This window comes from Scomber scombrus, chromosome 6, assembly GCF_963691925.1.
Source record: "Scomber scombrus chromosome 6, fScoSco1.1, whole genome shotgun sequence".
In the NCBI taxonomy this organism is placed as follows: Eukaryota; Metazoa; Chordata; class Actinopteri; order Scombriformes; family Scombridae; genus Scomber; species Scomber scombrus.
The window spans coordinates 18,884,779-18,906,673 of record NC_084975.1 but is presented as its reverse complement, the minus strand read 5'-3'; the positions used below and the strand labels follow the sequence as shown (position 1 = coordinate 18,906,673).

Sequence of the window (21,895 nt, the reverse complement as noted above, 5' to 3'; positions counted from 1 at the left end):
CTCTCCTGCTCCTTACCTAGTTCAGCCATGGACACGGTGGGGGAGGTTTCTCCATTGGTGAAAGAGCAGTAAGGGAAGAAGCCAGAGCCAGGGGCAAAGTCGCAAATGGGCTCCGGCTTGATGCCATTGATGTCCAGGCCTGACTGGTCAGGAGATGGCTGGATGTCCAGGTAGAAACTGCTGACTGCCGAGTCTGGTTTGCTGCCATCAGGGGTGTGACCATCCATGTAGCCACTGAGGTCATCATGGAGCTCTGTGAGGCCATTGGCTGAGAGGCCATAGCTAGGTGTGAGTGGCTCCGCCTCCCCGGGCTGTTGTTGGTGGTCACGCTGCTGCTGCTGCAGCCGGTGCTTCTGGACCTCAGCGTAGAGGCTGTCTCGCTGCTTCTTCGACATGCGACCAAACTTCACCGCTGCAATTAGCAGGACAAAACATGTGTGAGACTTCAGTGAAACAACATAAACATTTAAAAGAATTGATGTTGTAAGTTAGCTTTCCATATTGGCATTTAGAAGCCTCTCTGCATTAAGGAAAATACATTACTAAAAATATAACTTGTATATATTCAAAATAATATGAATGCCCTACGTAATAAATGTATAAACTGTTTAAGAAATGACTTGTCCTTTTCATGCAATCTCCATTTTACCAAGATATGTTCCAATACAAATAAACAAATTTAAATACTACTAGAATAAACTATTTTTTAAATTTAATATAGCAGTGTCTCTGCACCCTATGTTTCAAGATACTGACATTTATATCTAAAAAATGTCAGATATGAGTTTATTTGTCAATTTGTGGCCTCCAATTTGTGGCCACAAAATGGCACAGTACTAATCTATTTTGAAGTTATTACAATCAGACCAATAGATTCCTGCTACTAGTGAAATATCCACTATACTGGTATGTACTAAAGAGGGAAATATTCTTTAAATAGATAATAAAATCCCCACATTTCAGGTGGACCCATTAATGACAGAGATGATAATAAAATGAAAAGCTTTATAAATATAGGAGTGTCCAACAGCTTACCAGCCACTCCAATATGAGACAGGCTAAGTTGCTGCCTCCTGTTTCAAGGTTTCCAGACTAAACAGTAGCGCTGAGAATGAGACTCTTTGGCCAGAGTTCTGGGGGCCTGGCAGTATGTCAGCCGGTCATAGTGTGTCTGCATGTGTGTGTGCGAGCTTGTCTACACGCAGTGGAAAGTGAGTGGAGCGACACAGAGGAGAGTGCAGGCAGATGGGCTCGGGTGTGTTGAGTGAAGGCAAGAGTCACCTTCGTCTGTCCTGATTGTGTGTGCATGTGGACATGTGAGAAAGTGTGTAGCTACGCGAAGGCACTCATAAGAGCTAATGCACTTCTATGTTTGTGACATTCATGAATAGTATGAATAGTATTGTGCACTAAGATCAGCCAGATGTTCAGGTTTCCACTTGTCTTTGTGTGTTGGATAAAAAACCTGATAACAAGTTCCATCATAGCTTTGCTCTGTTCTGATAGATTCTCCAGCTCAGCCCAGTCTGGACCATCCTGACACAGCAGGAACCCTCCAGCAGACATTTCCACCTGTGTCCTCCTATTACTACATCTCAGCTGCAGCAGCACTAATGACAACCTCTAACAACCCCCTATTTAATCAAATCTAGTTTCTATCACAGCAACAAATTAGGCCTACAGACAAAGCTCTCACCTGCTCCTGGCAGACAATGAATGTAAAGTTACGTGTTAGCATGTGTTCATGTTAAGATTTCCAATTCTCAGATTCTCATATATTGTGTTTCCTGCTGCAAAAAGGCTTGGACCACCCTAGTTTACAGTAAACAAATTCCTGTTGAAATAAGACAACTCAGAAAGTGTGGTCATAAAAAGTAAAGATAAAAATGAATAAAGAAATTGCACAGTCCCTATTAGCGAGTAAAAAATGTTACTATAAAATGATTAGTATGATTTAAACTCTGAATCTTTTATAACTGATTAGAAAACATAAATAGATTCCTGGATTTAAAAAAAATAATAATTCAATTTAAATTAAATTAAATACATTAATATAATGTGCAATACATATACAGTATCAGTGGAGTATAAAATGGCAATTTGGATTCCTGTGAGGACATTTACTCCTCCATCACAGCATCCCTGGAGCACTGGCTCAAAGGCACTTCAGCAGAGCAGATGCTTGCCCACACAGGAGCTTGAACCTAGGCTTTTAACCGCTCCTTACTAACTGTGCCACCCGGCTGTATCCGCCCACCAATATCTCTTCTTCCATCAGGCACCTACCATCTCGTGACATGCCCACTGCCAGGCACTTCTGCAGCCGGCAGTGCTGGCAGCGGTTGCGGCTGGTACGGTCGATCAGGCAGTTCTTCTGACGGGGGCAGGAGTAGGCTGCATTGCTCTGCTGACTCCTCCTGAAGAAGCCCTGCACAGGAAAGGGGTATGGAAACACCTCAGGTTACAGGATGAACCACTGTGAGTGGAAAATTTTCTGTGACTGAGGGATCGATTCATGTCTTTATAGTGTTTCTGTGCTGATAAAATTCATTACAGAGTGATTGTGTTTTACTCTTCTCCTCTGGAGATATTTTTAAGTTTATTGTTGCCAAACAGATTAAATAATAACACAGCCATGATGGTATTCTTCTGGCTGTTACTCTGTAATATCTGGAATTCAAGGAGCGCTGTATTTCACTAGTGTGTACAGCATGAGGGTGGTGTGTTTGGGTAGGAATGATAACAGTGGATGGTATTTTTCTTCAGTGGGGTTATTAGTGTTGATTAACGCAGCACTGGCATGTGCAGTTCTAAAGGATTGTGAATGCACACTGACTGGATTCCTCATCCTTTGACTTAATGAATTGATTCCAGCACATCATTAACATGCCCCACTCTACTGCTCCATACACATATGTCTTAATTAGCTGCTCATTGGCTGTTTAATTACAAGAAAACAGCTGACAGCTGCCAAGTTGCTTTATAATGGAAGCCATTATGGAAACAGGCTATAACTGCCAGTGACAAGCAGCACTCTTTAATAATGCTATGATTTATGGTCCAAACTTTTGTACTCACACATATCATTAAAGGCCTCTCTGCCTGGACTAATTAGCAATCATTAAAGATAGATTTCAGCAGTTTATTCTTTAGTGTTTTGTTCCTTCCAGCTCCTGTGTGAGGGAGAGGAGCGCTGGGAAGAACAGCTGAAAGGAACCTCTCTCTCTCTTTCTCTCTCTCTCTCTCTCCTTCACACACACACACAAACACACACGCACGAGCAAAAAGCAAAGGTGCAGGCTGGCTGAGGAATGCTAATGATGTGCCTGGTGACAAGCACAGGGACAAGAATACACTCTAAGCACAAAATTCCCCTCACTGTGAATGGCTGGTGCATTTGAAACAGTACAAAAGGTGGCTTCAATGCAAGCAACACACTGTAGCAAACAGCCAACAATCTGCGATAATTCAAAGCACTCTCCTTTTGATCATTTTATTTCAAGAAGAGCAGGCTGCAGCAAAAGAAAAAAGAAAAAACAGTGAAGACATGTCCCTGGAAGGGAAAGGCAGAGCAAGGCAGAGGAATGACTCTGTCCTACTAATTGTGGTTTTCTGTGATGTCCTGTGTGGTGCTTGACCACTTTAATGATCATGTTTTGTGTGTTTACACTTTGCAGTCCCTCTCAAAATCGTCGTAAAACTTCAGCAACATTTTCAAACGTTTTTCCTAGCAAGCAGCTTCACAATTTCACAATTCTCAGCTCTGCCAGCTCTGCCAGCTCCCCCCCCCCCCCCCCCACACACACACACACACACCCACAGACAACACACACAGACAACATACACACCACTTCCCATGGCACAAACAGGTTCGGTCTCTTGATGCTTACCTTACAGCCTTCACATGTTATCACACCGTAATGGATGCCTGATGATTTGTCTCCACAGATCTTGCAGGGAATTATTTCGATTTGAGCTGCAGAGAAGAAAAGAAAATGAAAGAAAAAAAAAATCAACATTTTGCTGTCACAAGTCACTGTACAACAACCTCACCATGGATCCATGTTGGTACATGAAAGAGCAATGTGCTTTTAAAAACATCTCATCCAGTGGCTTTTGAATCCTCACTTCCACAGAGCATTAACTTGAATATTTACAGAGTTATGAATGTGTGTATTAGTGTGTGTGTGTGTGTGTGTGTGTGTGTGTGTGTGTGTGTGTGTGTGTGTGTGTGTGTGTGAAAAGGAAGAAGGCCATTTTAAGTCCTCACAAGCAGCCAATGTAAACATGGTGTCAATTTGCATCCTAAACACAACTAACATAACTAAAAGCCCAGCTACACACAAACCTTAACACACCAGAGTAGCACTAATACTAGCCTTGTGCAATGACAAAGGCTCATTTAGCCACATGAGGAGACGTATTCCCGGTTGGAAAACTTTACTTCATGAAGCCTCTTAAACTTCAAAAACCGTAAAAACCTCAGGAGTAAATCCACTGTGGCCACAAAGAATCATAACATGCCACTGTGCTGGATGGAGCCTTGGCAGCGACTGTGTGTGTGTCTGTATACGCTCAAGAGAAAGTGTTCATTGGGGGCTCGACTGTTGACAGGCCTGTGATTCAATCGCCATAGAGGACAAAAGCGTGGAGAGGACAGGCCTCATCCATCGTTGGCCTTCTCGTCAGGAGCAGACCACAGGCCAACAAAACACAACACAACAGACAGAACACACAGACATCAGAGACACAGAACTCCCAGCCCATCCCACTGCTTTCAGCTTTATCACTGCAGCCACTGATTCTACATCCTTCTTCACCTCCACCTCCCCCTGTCTTCCACTCTCTCTCTCTTTCTCTTTCTCTTTCTCTCTCTCTCTCTCTCTCTTTCACTCTCTCTCTCCCTCCAGAGATCTCTATCTCACAGCCCTCCTCCACATCTCCAGCATCTCAGTCCCGCCATCCCAACAGTGCAGTGCAGCGCCAGACGAACTCCGCTATCTGATCTAAATCGAGGAAAGATCACTGCGGGATATTTTCTCACGATGTAATGTTTTTTCCAACCAGCCATGTAGCCAACCAATCAGAGCACAAGCAGCTATTGCAACACAAGTCTATACCAATTAGGGGAGGAATATTATGATTTTTTGCATCTTAATAAGATGCAATAAAAGTGATAATGATTAAGAAGTGGTGGTACGTTGACTATGTCAAAGTGTTACATCAGTCTCTCCCCTCCAACCAGGCCTAACTGTCTATACTATAAACCCTCATGTCTCCTCCCCTAGACTAGAAGCCTCATATATCCCTTGTACACCTTAACAACCAACCTCTTTAAACTAGTTTGATCACATCAAAAGTACTTTTGCTGAGGTTCAATCCAGAGATCTCTGCCCATTTTAATCAGCTGCCTAGGAGCCTGTAATGTGTCATGTGGATAATGTCCTTGTCCCTGAGGCATGCCCGGGAGAGGCCCTTAACACAGAGCCTCTAATCCACTAACCCCGGAGCCACACTCTATTCATTCAGGAATCTGTGTCTGTTCTCCTCGCACTGCTGGAGTCAACAAGACCGGCCATGTTTACATGGAATTAGCCTACATTTTAGTAAAATGAACAAAAGGGAGTGGTGGAACATGCACAATTAATTCTCCTCCAGGAAACACCTCCTGCGATTTGTGATTTTCACATACAATAGAGGGCACTGCACCTCGTTGGCCTGGATTAGAGTGAAATCCAGGCAGGAGGCGGGCTTTGACAACCTAACTGAGAGGGTTAATTTATAATTAATCTTTTCCTTACTGTGCACAGTTGCTTGTTATTTCGGATAGGTCTATCTCTGTATGAGTGCACTCTATTGTTTGTTTTTGTGTTCTCCCTGCATGAGCATTAGCAGTGCAGTGTGTTTCGACTCCTTTAGCATTTTCAGCCTCATTACTTACATAATTTGTTCTGACATGCACTCGCAACAACTGAAGCGTGCTGTAATTATGACTAGCTGCGGTTATGGTGAACTAAGGGTTGTAGTGACAAGCCCCAGCCATTGGGTGGCAGTGCAGGGCTGTGGCTATGGTTGTCTCGCCAAGTTGAGCCAAGCTTCCACCCACCCTATCCAGCCCACAGGCTTTTGGCTCTGAGCTCCAGCCTCTGATAGCTCCAGGCTTAGGCTGCTGCTAGCTTCCCCCACCCCCACAGCATAGCTGTGAGATGCCTTCATCTCTCCTGAAGAAGCCGAGCTGGCTGGGCGCTCGTTCAGGCCTGACAGAGGCTGTGCCACATCAGGTGAAAGCAGTGGGAGTGGAGACATGGGGGTGCCAGGCTGGGCATGGTACACACACACACACACACACACACGTACACAAACACACACACACACACACACACACACACACACACACACACACACACACACACACAAACACACACACACACACACACACACACACACTCATGCATGCTTCACAAAGTCCTATCTGCTGCAGGAAGGCCCTGAGTGCACACAGCCTCACCAGCTAACACCATCTCACTCCACCACTGCACAAGCCCCTGGATGCTCAGTGCACTCAACAGTAAAAAAGGGTTTGTCTCTGGACCGACTGAGGTAGGCTCTGTAGTTTCTTGTATGAGAAAAGTCCTCAGTGTGAACATATAGTTATTTCCACACTGGGATAAGCTGCTTTCAAAAAGAGGTGGACAGTGGGGTCAGGGAGAATAAATGACACAATGGAGATCAAATGCACCATAAAGTCACCTACACCATCAGCCTAAGTCAATATTTGTATATCTGCTATGACTGTGCAAGTTGTCCTCTTGAGTGGCTGGTCATGGGGCCCCTAAGCTACACTTCAGACACTGAGAATGATTTAAACTGAATTCACACAGGGAGTCAGTCAAACAAAAAGGCCTGCGCTTATAAGCACTCCCAATCTGGCAGTCAATATCTATTGACATGAGCTGCAGTGTTAACTGCCTCTTGGTGTGAAACAGGCAGCTGCTGGCTCGCTTGAGCTTGACCAGCACAGTGCCACTGATCCCATTCACTGCGCCTGCCTGCCTCCCTGCCTCCCTGCCTGCCTGCCTCCCTGCCAGCCAGCCCTGCCTGCTCTGTTTATGACATCAAAGCCAGGCACAGTTAGACGGGCAGACATGCTAAAGCCCATCCCCGCAGCCTGCCGCTCCTCACAGCACTGTGAGATGGCCTCTGCACGCGGGCCACTTCAAAGACACCTGCTGAGACGCCAAGATTATGTGTGAATCACAGTGCAGCACAATCCCACCACACGCATAACCATAAGGGCCGGACCATGGCTCAAGACAGAGTTCCTGTATGCAATGTTGCAGCCTGGCGTGGGAGTCTTGGACAAGGGGCATGGCAGAGAGACAAGACAGTCAAGCCGAATGCTGAAGCTTGTTCTTTGTCTGTCTGTGGCTGAGCAGTTCAAGGACACTGATTCACCACACTAGCAGGGCCTTTGAGGGGATGACATGTCACTCAGAGCACATGTTCAATAGGACAGCGTGCCTTCTGCATGTTCACCCAATGCCCTTCACTGTCTTCTCTACAACCCACTGCTAAAACTACACTACATTATCAAAGACCTGGAAACCGACAGTCAAACGTTAACACCCACAACAATTTGCCAAACGCACACTAACAGCTTACAGGGGCCCTGTCAAGTTTATTTTATTATGAACATCGCATAGACAGACACTGTTAGACAGGATAGTTCCCATTTAAAGATGCAGAGAATCAGCAAGACATAATCAAATATGTAAAGCTGAGAAAATCTTTAAAAATAATAGTACTGGTAGTTTCAATGCCCTGTAAACAAAAAGTGTACACTGAGGTGGACCTGCTATTCAGTTATTTGTTATTTTCCTTTCATACTTTTTTATACAATATTATCAAATACAAATCTGATGATAGCATGCCTACAATATAAAAAATAAAAACTCGACAGGCTTGTGCAAACATGGAAAAACACTAGTCAAATCTCTGGACTGTTCCCACTGAACCCTTGGACTACTGACATAACGTTGAAGGATTAAGATTATCCCTTACATTACAGACCCATGCCCAGGCCACCGTCATAATGCTGAGAGCTTAACCCATTACTCGATTGGACCATTAAATCATTTTCTCATGGCCTGATGATTCATGATAGATGTGCACAATAAATGAGGTCTGAAACTGAGGCTTCTATACTATTCTGTTCTGTACATGCAGAGCGTTTTTCTGCAATTGGCTCATTTACAAAGCATTTTGAAAGAAAGCATGTGAGTCATTTGGAGGGAAAACACATTTGCTTCTTTGTGCGTGGTGGTGGTGTATGCATGTGTGTGTGTGTGTGTGTGTGTGTGTGTGTGTGTGTGTGTGTGTGTGTGCATGTGTGTGGGGGGGCCGTGTTGTGTTGACAGCGGTCAATGACAAAGTGACGCAAGCCAGTGGGCTCATGTCAGAGATTATGTAAGGAACTGGACAGGGCGCAGCATTATGAGCAGATTAACAATTCTTCTCTCATCAGACAAACTGTGTTAATACATTCGCCTTTTATAATATTTTGCAACAGAACCAAACAAAGGCTGATAAGGATCACATGCCTGGTCCCAGGACTGTTACACAAAAACAATTTTTCTTAAAAACAGAGCAATTTATACACGGTCAACACACAAACACCACTGGCACTGAACTGGCTGGCAAAGGCACAGTAGGCAATGTTCCTCCATCATTATGTGCAGCTATTTATTTTGCTACATGAACTTCCCATTTGGCGGTGGAGATCAGCTGTCGGTTGATAAACAGAGTCTTTTCTAAACAGATACCCATGACAGTCAGATCTAGCTGTAGAGAGACGACAGCCTTACAAGAGCTGGAATCAGAATTCTGCCTCTTTTCATCTGCCAGGGCTCTGCTGTCATGTGAAGTTGCACAACACAATACTTTTTTATTCCCATTTATGCAGCAGAAGAAAGGTTATTTGAATGTCAGCGGCAAAGGACAGTCGTGGCACGCAACACAGGCTGAATAGTATAAATGTGTTATTTGTTTAGGGATCGGAGGCAGTTGGCATATCACCACAGAGCTGTTCTAATGGCATTTGCTGGTTTGTAGCACAAAAAAAGCACACTACAAGCACTGTATAAAAAATCACCTGCAGACCAAAACCAAATATCATCATTTTAAACAGTCTCTATTCAACCTATAAACACGCTGAAATCATCAAAAAATATTCTGACCATAGAGATTAGAGGAAGGAAAAACATAATTGACACATTTTGATGTCTTTATGGTGCATCTTGCTAATTCCCCCCCAATCATTTAGCTGCCTAAGCTGTGATCCCTCTTCACTAGAGACCAGCTATATTTGAAGAGATATTTCCTTTTCAAAAGATGGGCTCTCTAAGCCTTTCCCTATTATTCCTTCATAGCAGTGCAGTGACTTTGCTAAAGCTCAGGTCTGGACAATTGCCCTGGGCTGCTTTGTGGATGAACTCATGCGTACATCTCTGTGTTTGTTTGTGTGTGAGGCCTATTAATATTTCAACACTGCCCAACTCCAGATGCCTGTACAACACAGCAGTGCTTCTCTCTTCATGTCTCTCCCTGTATTTACTTGACTGTTTTATTGAAGTGCATTCTGACACCCTCTATGAGGGGGAGCAGGAGAGAAGAAGATGTATTCCCAAACCGCAGCACAAGACATCTCTCTCCATGTCTCTTTCTCCACCGGCGTAACAGTAATTTGGGCACTAATTTATGTGTTGTTGAGGCAAAGATTGACGAGCTTCCTGACTGGGAGTCTGTGCGCCTGCACTCTAGGGGAAACAACAAAAGCCTGGGTTTACCAAGCAGACGAGCATGATGAAGGGTAGCATGTGTGCGGCGCTCCTCTCCCCTCCCTTGCTTGTCCCACCTGAGCTGAAATCTCTCTCCCCATCACTCCTACCTACCTCTATCCATCTTCCCCCCACCTATTCCCTTCTTGTCTGTGACTGCGGTGACAAGTGAAGTTGTGCCCGTGTGCTGGGGACCGGAGGGCATGCCCCTTCTGTGTGTGTGTGTGTGTGTGTGTGTGTGTGTGTGTGTGTGTGTGTGTGTGTGTGTGTGTGTGTGTGTGTGTGCGCGCGTATGGGTGTAAATGTGTGCCAAGAGGGAGAAGGGCTCACACTGGTACTCTGATGGCAAAATACATTCTGTAGACAGCACTAACTTATGCATTCTACCAGCCCCTAGTTAGTCATAGAGAGCTGTGAGAGCTGAAGAAAAAAATCCATTTTGCAAATATTTACATGGTTTGTCTAATCATTTAGATCATTTGGTTTGGGCCGTTCATAAAATAGAACGTGATACATCCTCTATTACAATGACGTGTGTTTTTGAATGGAAATAGAAATCTGACTTAGAGTTGCTTCTGCATTGTGTGCTTCACTCATACATTGTGTAGCAAGACATTGGTATGCACCAAAACTCAAAATCACTGAGGCTGAAATCACACAGGACCGACTGATTGCTGTTTGAATTCTAAGATTTACCTGAGAATCGTGTGACACTCCTGAACCTTTAGTCTGACCACTTGAACTGAGCAAGCATTGGTTAAAGCCTTGATTTTGTGGTACAGTGCCTTAGTGAAGCACCTCTCAGCCCCCATCTCCCTGCAGGGACAGCAGCCTAGTAGGCTCCTTTAGAAATACACAGGAATATATAAATAATGAGTCCTTCAAAACATCCACTGCAATTACACGCAGAACCTTTACATAACAACAAAGAGCCTTGTTCCATTGCACCAGGGAATTTGCTACTGCCACACTGTACAACTTCCTTCCTCCTGTAATTGCTATATTAGTATGCATTTCTGTAAGACAACCAGGATTCAGCTGTGGGTTTTTGAATAGGATCTTTCTACTGTTTCACACAAAGAAAAACTTACATCCATACAATTTCCTGCATGGTCTTTTCTGCCAGAGGGGTGACAGAGTAGATGTGCATTTTAGACATTTGCAAAGTGCGTATTTGGATGCCTCAGTTATGGTGGATATTGGGGGGAGTAAGAGGGGTGTGAGGGGGAGAAGAGGAGAGAGGCTGGAGGTCCCGTCTCATGCTGCTGCTCAGGGTCAGTAGGTCAGCGGCACACGGCCAGAACACACATGGAGAGCAGGCTGAATAGTTCAGCTGACAGTAATTGTCCCTCTGTGGTCTCCTTAGGAAAACATGTTTCCAGACAACGCATACTGGCTGCACGGGCCAGATAGTAATCATGATCTCGATTTGCTCCATCGAAGAGGGAAGCTCAGAATAAGCCTCCAGCTATGGAGCGAGTCAGTGTTTCCATAGGAGCTGACATCAGCTCTGCTGGGGGACACAGCACATGTGTTAATGGATCAAATGATGAGTTTTATTCCAAAATATTTGAAATCAATTTTTTGTGAAAAAGAAAATAAATACTCCACAACAGGAATGAACTATCCTTTGAAATTATGATATTTTAGTTTTTCATACATTATATTAGAGCGCACTACTGAATTTAGTGTTTGAGGTATGCTGTACTAAAATGCAAGTAAAATCATCACAATACAGATGCTTGATGCTACATCTCTGGGTAGCTTACAGCTTCACATTGTGATATTGTTTGTCTGCACCCCCCTTAATTTATTGTGTGTGAATGTGAATGAGAGATAATATAAAAATCAAAAAGCTAATCACATGCGTTTAATAACATGTATTTTCTACAGTAGACTGTAAGAATTCAGTATCTGTCTGCTACTGGTAAGTTGTGTACTAACTGAGTTACAGGACAAAAACCTGCTCTTGAAGTCAAGATAAAAAAAGTAGGTTCACACTGTCTGATATGAAAGTGAATTGCAGAACCAAAAAATAAGTCTCTAAATTATGCGCAAGTCTCTGAGGCTTTAATAAAACTTGGAAAGTTATTGTCCAGGAGCTTCAACAATGAATGCTCAACATTACTCAACAGTTTTTACAGCTGAGCTGATGAGTGTTTTTTTCAGCACCCCTGTCATTCTGCTTGAAGGTCTTGGGTTTTCATCAGCTGAAAAAGAGCAGGCAAGGACAGGGAAGATGAATGACATCAATGGCCAGCCGATACTTCCAGGGACGTGTGATTGAGACAAATGAGCCTTGTTACATTAGCTGGGATACTGAATCCTGCTGCTCAAAGATCCAGAGCCTGATAGAGCTGAAACTAGAGGCAGCCAACCTTTCCACAGATCACCGCTGTCATGAAGCCCCAGAAGAAGAGCTTTCTCAAAGAGCCTGATTCACCAGCCTCGCTCTTTCTGTTTTTACTTTGTTTTCTCCTCATGTGAGCCCTATTTTATGTGCAAGTATATACATGCATACACACACATACTCAGCGCAGCTATCTAACAATCAAAGATTTTCTGGCCCCGTCTTCCAGGTGCACCAAGCAATTTAAAGTGAGACAGAGCCATTATCTAATCGATATACAGTGCCCTTGGCCATTAGTGTCTTAATAAATGACTGCGAACACTTCAAGCATGCATCATTTATCTTCAATATGTAAAATTATTAAACTGAAATCTGATGGTTGCGACCACGTAAAATATATACTTATATATACTTAATATATACTAATTTGCAAGGCGTTTTAAAAATCAATTTGTTTATTTGATTTTGCTCTTGGCAGTATCAGGGCCATGATATGTAGACTGAGGCGATGAATGTGAATAGTGAATGATGAAATTTCAATTATATTTGGATGCTGTTGTTGTCAATTGAAAAAAATGCATCTCTAAGTTTGATGATTGTTTCATTTTTACATTTAAAGATTGTTCATTCATGCACCTATTACTGAGGGACATAACACAATTTCTGCATCTTTGCATAGCACCATGGTCATACAACTGAATCATCACAAAGATCGATCGGCACTTCCCCTAAAACTAGGCTGGCAATTGCCATTAATTGGCTTTCACAAGATATTAAAAATCTACACTGAAAAGAGCAATTGGGATAATAAACTCTGCATCACTGTGGAGGAGCTGCTGAGCAACTTCACTGTCGCCCTCCCTCTCCTCCAGTTGTAGCAGACCGTATGAAAGGCATTCCTAGACGACAGGGGTGCGGGAGGAGTGTCTACTGCCACACAGAGTTCACAGACTGCTTACAGCGTGTGGGGCACATTCCCCCTACACTGCTGTTTTCATAGTCCTACAAACACTGGCCTGGTTTTGTTTAACATGGCAGGATTAAGCAGCCATGCGCAAAGCATGCTTCCCTCCTTGCACGCTTTGCTTTGAGTGGAAGGTCTGAGTGCTCACTGCTACCTTTTGGTGAACCAGCTTCCCTGACTGCCGGTGAATGCGCCATGGTGCTCTAATCCCGGACAAATAAACAACTGCCAAGATTAATGATTGCATAAACACATCCCCAAAAGCCCTGGAATAACAATCAGCTCTCCAGCCTCGCTCTACTTCCATGCAGCAGCTCTTAGAGTCAGCTGACAGCCAGTGGATCCCTCTTTACCTTTATGCTGCCTCACAACAGTCAGGAATTGTCTGTGCTTTGTTGCTTCATTAACGACAGGAAGCTGTCAATATTTTCCACTTGAGAGTGGGTATATGTAGTACTGCACGAGGAGCCACACTGGGACTAGGAACTTCTAAACTAGGACAGAGTCCTCCACATTGCTTTTTCTTCTTCCATCTTTTTTGCAAACCAAGCCACTACACAGCAGGTCTGGCCTTTAGCACCTGACAAAAAGCACATGTCTGCCAGAGACCATTGTGAAGAGAGTGCCTGGTTGGAAGAAAGTGATCTCTGTGCAGTTCTGTTTAGTTTGTAAATTCGTTCTTCATTATGAGCTCTAAAACAATAGAATCTTTCACACACTGTTAAAAAGACAAGTGGACATGTACGAGGACACACAGAAGTGTGTGTATAGCAATAAATCACAACCACAACAGAGCAAACAAGGCCATTAAAATGACATTAGGAAGTTGGACTGTCCTCTCAGCCCCGTCATCCCTGGTCTACCACTATAAGACGAGCTGCTTGGGGATAAAGGGGAAAGAGAGGGGACATAGAAACATAGGCGAGATAGAAGAGAGAGAAAGAGGGAGAGCAGTGCAGTCCACTGGTCCAGGGCAGGGGAGCGTGGGACATTCAGATGAAGTGGGAGGCCCCTCTCTAGGAGGTTGCCCCACAGCATGAAGGAAGAGGCAGCACCCTGCCTAATGAGGGGTGAAGTGGAGCCCCCTGCGGGACCCCCTCAGGCACATTCATTAGGAGATGAAAAAGCGTTTCCCGCGGCAGAGCAAGTGCCTGCTTGGGCTCGGACATGTTTAATTTAGGGCCATATGAAAACACGAGGCCACACTGGCCAGGTCTGCTATCCTCAGTCAGGGGAATCAACAATACACGGGCCCAGTGAGCTAGAGCTTGACTAAATGACTGTGTGCAGAATTGAATTATTATTATTATTATTTTCTTGTAAAGGTTTAGGGTTTGATACTACCTTTTAAGCTTACAACGTTGAGATTATTAAAGGTCAAGAGCACCGATGCTTTTCCAACTGTGGGTAAAGAGTCTGTTGTAGACAGGCTACTATGGAGAAAATGTGCGGCTTATCACAAGTTTCATTCCCTTCAATGCATTGCATTTTGTTGCATCTTTTCGGCTCCAGGCAAAAATAATAGATTCATTTAGCCAGTGGTGGTTTGTGGAAGGGAACCAAGGATTATGGTAATGCAACACTGAACGCTGCAAGCAATATACAGTAAAAGAGAAATTGCTGCAGTAAGAGACACAGAAGAATATCTGAGAGGTTAATTTATATGATTGCACAAATCTGCATTTACAAATGCATCTTGAAAATCTCATATCGCACAAGGTATACCGTTTGTAGAGACAATAGAAGAGACAGTGCCTCTTTCCTTTCACTGTATAAAGAAGGGCATTACAGGGTATCAATCCATGGTTATTCAAATACATGTCCGCTTATCAGAGCCGCTTATCCTTGTTCCTGATGAATCCTCACATTTATTAAGGCTGTCTTCTTGCCTTGTTAGATATGTATAACCAATCTCCTGTAATTAGCAACTGCTAACCTTTGGGGTGCTAATCCCCCATGAATTGTGGATTTGTACATCAAAGCCCACACTCTCCCATATAGCTGGTGCTTGAAATTACACTCGATTTGAAACCTGCAATTATTTGTATAGCATGGATGCAAACAGTCTTCTTTTATGTCTCTGAGAATCCCGTGGGTTTGCAGTAAAGAATCCTTAATCCACTCCAGTGGAATCCAAATATAGAGTTAACACTAGCTCCCTAAAATTTAGATGCACAGCCAAGTGCCTGCCGTGCACGTAAAGTGGAGAATGCTTCTCTCTCTTTCTCATGCTTTTTTTTTTTTTGCATAGTTAAGATTCGATTCCTTTAGTGGCTTAGATGCATCATACAGTATAAGAAGCAAGGGAGATTGCCCGAGGATAATACAAAGATGCTTCAATAATGTAGCATGGTTACTCTTATATTTGTGATCCTGTCCTTTTGACAAGCAATATTTGAAAATTAAATAATCAATGGTCTTTCTCCTTTGTTAAATGCACATGTCCAGTCCTCTGTCAACAGGGTAAATGGTCTGCTATTTGGAGTCGTCTACAATCTGCACTGTTCCCCATTCAAGGCTAGGCTAAATCCATTGTGCAAGGAGGGAGAGATTATACAGAGGGAAAACAACTGAGATAACTTCCCACACACACACACACACACACACACACACACACACACACACACACACACACACACACACACACACACACACACACACACACACACACACACACACACACACACACACACACACACACACACACACACACACACACACACACACACACACACACACACACACACACACACACACACGAACGCACGCAAACACAGACTTGATGCTTTTGCAGGGAGGATGCCTGAAGCATTTATTTTCTTTAATGAGAGACATGAGTCTCACATGTGTCAGTGATGCACAGCATGGGAAAAATAGGGTGGGCTTTAATTCCATCAATCTACTGCATTTATCCTTGTATCACATCAATACCTCTCAGTTAAGCTGGATGAGATAAATCATGTCAAGCAGATTGAGTCAGGGCCACACTGAGCTCAGTAAATATGCAGACTTAGAAGTCATCTTAAAACTCGGGGGTGAATACGGTTACATGCAGTCAGTGACAAATTTAGAGCATGGGTCTTAAGCAAGGAAATACAAGAGATTACCTTGTGATACAACATGACACAAAGATCATCCTTCCTGCACTTACTCTAGTAAGTGATTAAATACCTATGAATTAACAATGATGTTGTTAGGTATTTAGAGGAAACACCTCGGCTGTCACCTAAGCCTCCCATGGAAATCTCTTTACTTACCTTACTGTAACAAGGATCCCCACAGTTACACTTCTTCTACCATCTCAAATGGGAACTGACACCCCACTTTTCGACACCTGACATAAAATGCACGCGTGAGTGGGCAAGGCAACCCGGAATTCATATAGCTCATCTGTGTGTGTTTGTTTGCATTTTGTGTATGTGCATGCCTAAACCTACCATGGAGTGCATGTGCATCTGTGTGAACACAGAAATAACAGGCAGCAGGATCTTCAAAAGTCCTCACCACATATGTGCAATAACATCAGATAAAAATGTAACATATAAAACACTTCAAGGATTGGCTTTGAGCGATAGCAATAACCCTGCAGGCGGCCAAATTATGATTTATGTACTTTGGCTTCAGAGTGCATGGGACAGTAATGTATATGTCTATGGTAGCTGGGCTTCTCACTGTAGCATAGGAGCGACTCAGAGAGAATACATTTGGTGTAAAATTGCTTCATCTGTTTACAATTCCATTTGGAGTTTATGAGAAAGACAGGCAAACACAGCCTGATATATTGCCCCTGTGTCAAGGCATGGCAGGAGCATCCACACAAAGATTCATCTCTCACTTAGAAGCCAAATGATACGTCTAATTTGCTGCGAGCACAGTTATTTTTAACCTCTCCAGCTGTCAGATAATGGAGCTTGACTGTCAGCGCTGGTGTGTGTGAGTGTGTTAAAAGGTTGCAAACTCTTTTCAATTTACCATTCCCTTTGAGTGAATTACAAAATGCACATTCCCATTAGTTCACCTGATTGACATTGCCTTTTCTTTTATCAAATGCACAGCAGGGTTTAAAAAGAGTTGACTGAATTAAGATGGAGACTTCCAACGGCAATCTAAATTTGGTTTTCACATGCATTGTCAATAATCGTGATGCCTTGAAAACATTTCAGAAATCACACGGTTGTTGAAGTAAAGGTTGTTTTTGTGCTGATTAATTGGACAATGTGATGTTTTTATATGAATTTCCTGAATGATCAAGTCCTTTTGTGCCGTATGCTACAGAACCGTCATGTACGAATTTGCTACGTCACCTACCCTCTACAATACTTCCTACATTATTCAATCCCCATTTAGGAAGGTGAGTCACTGGGTTTAAAAATGCACTGTTTAATCTTGGTGGCTTTTATTCCATTTAGACATTAAGAAAAAAAAAAAAATCTATGTTTTACAGCTGCCCTTCTTGCCACTAACAGGAGAACAGAAATATTGTTGAACTAATGAAAAGGATCAGTTAAGGCCATTGTAAATTGTTCCTAATCAGTGAGCTAGCAGTGGACTGCTGGCTGGTGTGACTGTTTTGGCTGATATAATTTAGATGGACACTAATGAATTCTCCAGCCTCTCTTCATCAAACATAGGTGTAAATCACAGTACCTTCACTGTTAAGTGACATTTCTAATGAGCACTTCTGGTTAGACTGCACTAACATGATGAAGTAACAGGAAAACATGATGTCCTCGAGGCACGGAAAGATCCCACATAACATAACAAAGGACTGGATATTGGGAGTGGCACATAGACATGGACAGAAAATAATGAGTCATTCGTGTCTAGTCTTCATTCAACACTTCAACACAATATTGAGCTTTTTCAGTACTTTTTTCAGTATTTAAACTAAATGAAATATCAGTTACACACTCCCAAACTATTTTTATATATATTTTACAGCAATCTCCTTTTTCTACTGTAAATACTTCACTAGTGAATGACTACATTTCCACTGTCCCAATAACCAGCTGGCCTCTAATGTTTGCTAACTCCAGCTTAATAGTGTGTTATGTAAGAGAAGTGAGAGGGGACGTGCGGGGACTGAGCTCTGTTCACTTTGACCAGACTAGCAGAGGCAAACGCTTGCATGCCTTTGTGTATTATTGTGCTCTCGCAAAAAGTATAGCATGCTGTCAGCGGGCAATGACACTTCACTTTGACCAGGTCTGACTTCAGTTTTAAGGTAACTCAATATACAAACAACACTCATGGCACAACCCCAGCTGCTCTCAGCTCTGTGCTTACATGACCACACTGGAGCTCAAGTGAACTGTTATAGAATAGATCCTGACCTCAGTGTTAAACTATAATCTGTAGCTTATTACCTTTAAATCTCCCTGCAAGGTGTTGTATCACAGCTAAAATCTGCTACAGTATTCAAAATAAAAGAAATATGTTCTTCAGCAAAAACCTAAAGGCTTAATAAATGAACTGCCTTGTAATAAAAGAAGATATTTGATCTAAAAATGTCATATCAGTGTATTATTTTCAATAAACCGATCACTTGATTTGACAGTAACTCTATGCCAATCACAAATGTTATTTTGAGACAGAAATCTGCTTGGAGAAAATCAGTATGTTAATGCACTAAAACAAAAGAGGGATCATCTGTTTTTCCTTCACAACATGCATGCTTATCAAAACTGAATTTTTTGCAAATGGGCTGATGCAGTACAATGCTGCTCTTGCTCACACTATAAATATCGCCTTGCAGTTGTATGCCTCTGCCAACCAGTCAAACTGCAGTTTACATCAATGTATGTACAAACTCATAAAATACTTGTAGTGAAGACTTTAAAGGAATTTAATGAAGGGTATTAAATGTATTCTTGGTCAAAATAGAAGTCATCCCTATATTGGCATGTATGATTCCAGACAGAGGAGTACAGAGGACTGATAGAGAGCCTCATCACATGGTGCAACGATAATCACTTGAAGCTCAATATCAGCCAAATCAATCAGTTTGTGATGGACTACCAGAGGAACAGTAGCCCCTCTGTCTTGGTTGCCATCCAGGGAGAGGAATTGAAGGGGGAAGACTACTACAAGTAACTTGGGGAAGCAAAATGCAAAGAAACGACAAATTTGAAAATGTGCATAGGATTGTTGGTTTCCACTGGTAAATAAATACATCTGGACTGCAAATACATCTGGGTTTTGAGTTATGACTTTGAATAATGCCAAGGAAAGAGTACTGATGTTTATTTTTTTGACACTGTTTTACACATCAAGATGTCAAAGTGAAGTTGACCTTGGACCTTTTGGATATGAAATGTCATCACATTATTTTATCCTGTTAGACGTGTGTGAAATGTTTTCATAAATAGCAAATGAATTCTTGAGTTATGGCCAAAAATATGTTTTGTGAGGTCGTAATGACTTTGACCTTTGACCACCAAATTCTAAGCAGTTCATCCTTGAGTCCAAGTGGATATTTGTGCCAGATGTAATGAAATTCCCTCCAGGTGATCCTGAGATATCACATTCACGAGAGAATGGGGCTGGACATGAGGTCACAGTGATCTTGACCTTTGACCACCAAAATGTTATCAGTTCATTGTTGAGTCCAAGTGGATGTTTGAGCCAAATTTGAAAGATTTCCCTCAAGGGGTTCCTTAGATATCAAGTTCACAAGAATGGGATGGACCTATGTACTGAAAGACGTATGAATGGATGTACCTAATACCTCTGGCTGATGTGGATCCATGAAAACCTGCTGAAGACAACTTTATGTATACTATCCAAGTGCTCACACTTCATACTGTAGCAAGTGAGCATCCACTGTACTGTAAACATGCTTCCATAGTGGCAGTGTCTCCTTCCTCCCCTTATGGGCAGCTAAGCTACTCAGGTACCAACAGCAGTGCTCTCTAGAGGTTACATAAGTAGCAGCTAATGGCACTGGATCAGTATTTGGGATCTAATCCTCAGAGGCAATTTGATCTACCACAACAACTTTCTACATGTTGCACATGTGCTTCAGGAAACACAACACTCTTAATGAATCAAAACAAACCACACTGAGTAGTGACTATCAGAAGCAATGATTTCTCTCACTCTGCCTTCTTGACACGCTAGATCGGTTTCTCTGCCTATTCAGTTGGCAAGAACATTGCCCTGTTACAAAAGAACACAAGGCTTGGGGACTTTTCTAGAAAACCCGTTGCGATTCTCCTCCATGCTAGTTAAATTACAGAAGAGGTCGCAGTAGGGGACTTCAGAACACAGCTACCAATCAACTGCAGTAATTCTCCTGGTGTGTTTGTCAATATTGCTGCCTGGTGTAATTGGCATAATTGTCAGGTTAGAGCATGGAATAAACTGAACGCAGGCTATGTCATTAAAGGGACATGTTTCTGATAAAATGGCTGCCTCTTATCTCTACTATGCATATGAAAAGCTTATGCCTTCTCCATGACAGATTCTACGCTTCATCACCACGGGATTTGCCCAGATACACCAGAACAGAAGCCGGGAGAAAAACAATGTATCTCATGTATAGCCACATCTTAACACTGTCATGTGATGTTTGTGTGTGTCTCTGTATCCTTGCGTGTATGCACACACATATCTGCGTTCACTTAAGAAAAATACAGAGTGAACATAAACACACCAAACCGAATCAGTGCTAGGTTACTGTGGATGGGGGAAAATATGTGTGCTTCTCTCCAGCACAATAATTCCCAGTTTATTGGCAGCATAGTGAATTTGGCAATCCTGGAGCAAGCTTCAATTATCTTGATAATCTGTAGTGAATACTTGATATAATAATGATATAGTATCTATAATTACCATGATGAGGTGGGGTAGAGTGTGCTGAAAAATAATAATTTGTATCATCACCGCTGGGTAGCATCATTATTAATCTGACAGCACTCATAAAGCGCTTTGTTTGTTTTCTCTGATTGCTCTTTTACTACCAAAATAAACAACTTGGCTCCTTTGAGTTACAGCGGTATAATTTGCTGGAACAGCGAAGGCATTTATCTATAAATTTATTTTCAATTTGAGGTAAGCTGCAGTCATGAAAGCTAAATCACTACCAGGGAGAAGATTATTCTAATTACTAACCAGCTGTCGCACATGCTGCATGAGCACAGGATGTGTCAGAACACAGAGCAACCAGTAATCAGTTTCACAGAATCATTTGTGCACACATTTACATCTCACACTAAATGTTAAACATGAAATTGTCTTCATTTGTATGGTAATGTTGTAAAACTGAGAGAAGCATATGCTATAACACAGCGTGACAGAATTTAGAAACACATTTTATGGTCAATTTGTGATGCAATCTTAAAAGCTGAGTGTTTATTGCAGATGGAATTAGCCTGATGATATTTCAGTTTCCATTCTGTAGGATATGTTGACCGACTGACAGCACAGGAATGTAGCTCATACACTTGGACTAAGGTTTATGATTAAAAGGGACAGGCAGTGAAAAGTGATTCTGAAGGTATGCTGCAATTCAGCCACACATCGAGCTAGCAGGGAAGAGTAGTATAATTTTCTCATATGAAAGTCGGTCTTTTCCAAGCTATATCTGAATTAGACCATAATGCTAGTATGGCTTGGTCCCTGGGGTTTTCTTTGCCATTTGCACTGCTAGCGCTGCAATCCCCCTGACAGCCCTGTTTATGACTGCTCTGCTATCAGAGGGCTGAGCAGAGCCAGGGACGAGCCTTCATTAGAGATTAAAGTGAC

General features: G+C 42.6%; 1 protein-coding gene across 2 annotated transcripts in view; it reads right to left on the bottom strand.

Annotated features, from left to right (window-relative positions):
• The window catches only part of roraa (RAR-related orphan receptor A, paralog a), a 188,898-nt gene that overhangs the window by 10,577 nt on the left and 156,426 nt on the right, over positions 1 to 21,895 (bottom strand). For both annotated transcript variants that reach the window (XM_062420162.1, XM_062420163.1), the window contains exons 3-5: positions 3,891 to 3,976; positions 2,287 to 2,428; positions 17 to 412 (exon numbers count right to left, since the gene is read on the bottom strand). In XM_062420162.1, the coding sequence (XP_062276146.1) occupies positions 17 to 412; positions 2,287 to 2,428; positions 3,891 to 3,976 (624 nt within the window). The remainder of the gene's footprint in view (positions 1 to 16; positions 413 to 2,286; positions 2,429 to 3,890; positions 3,977 to 21,895) is intronic.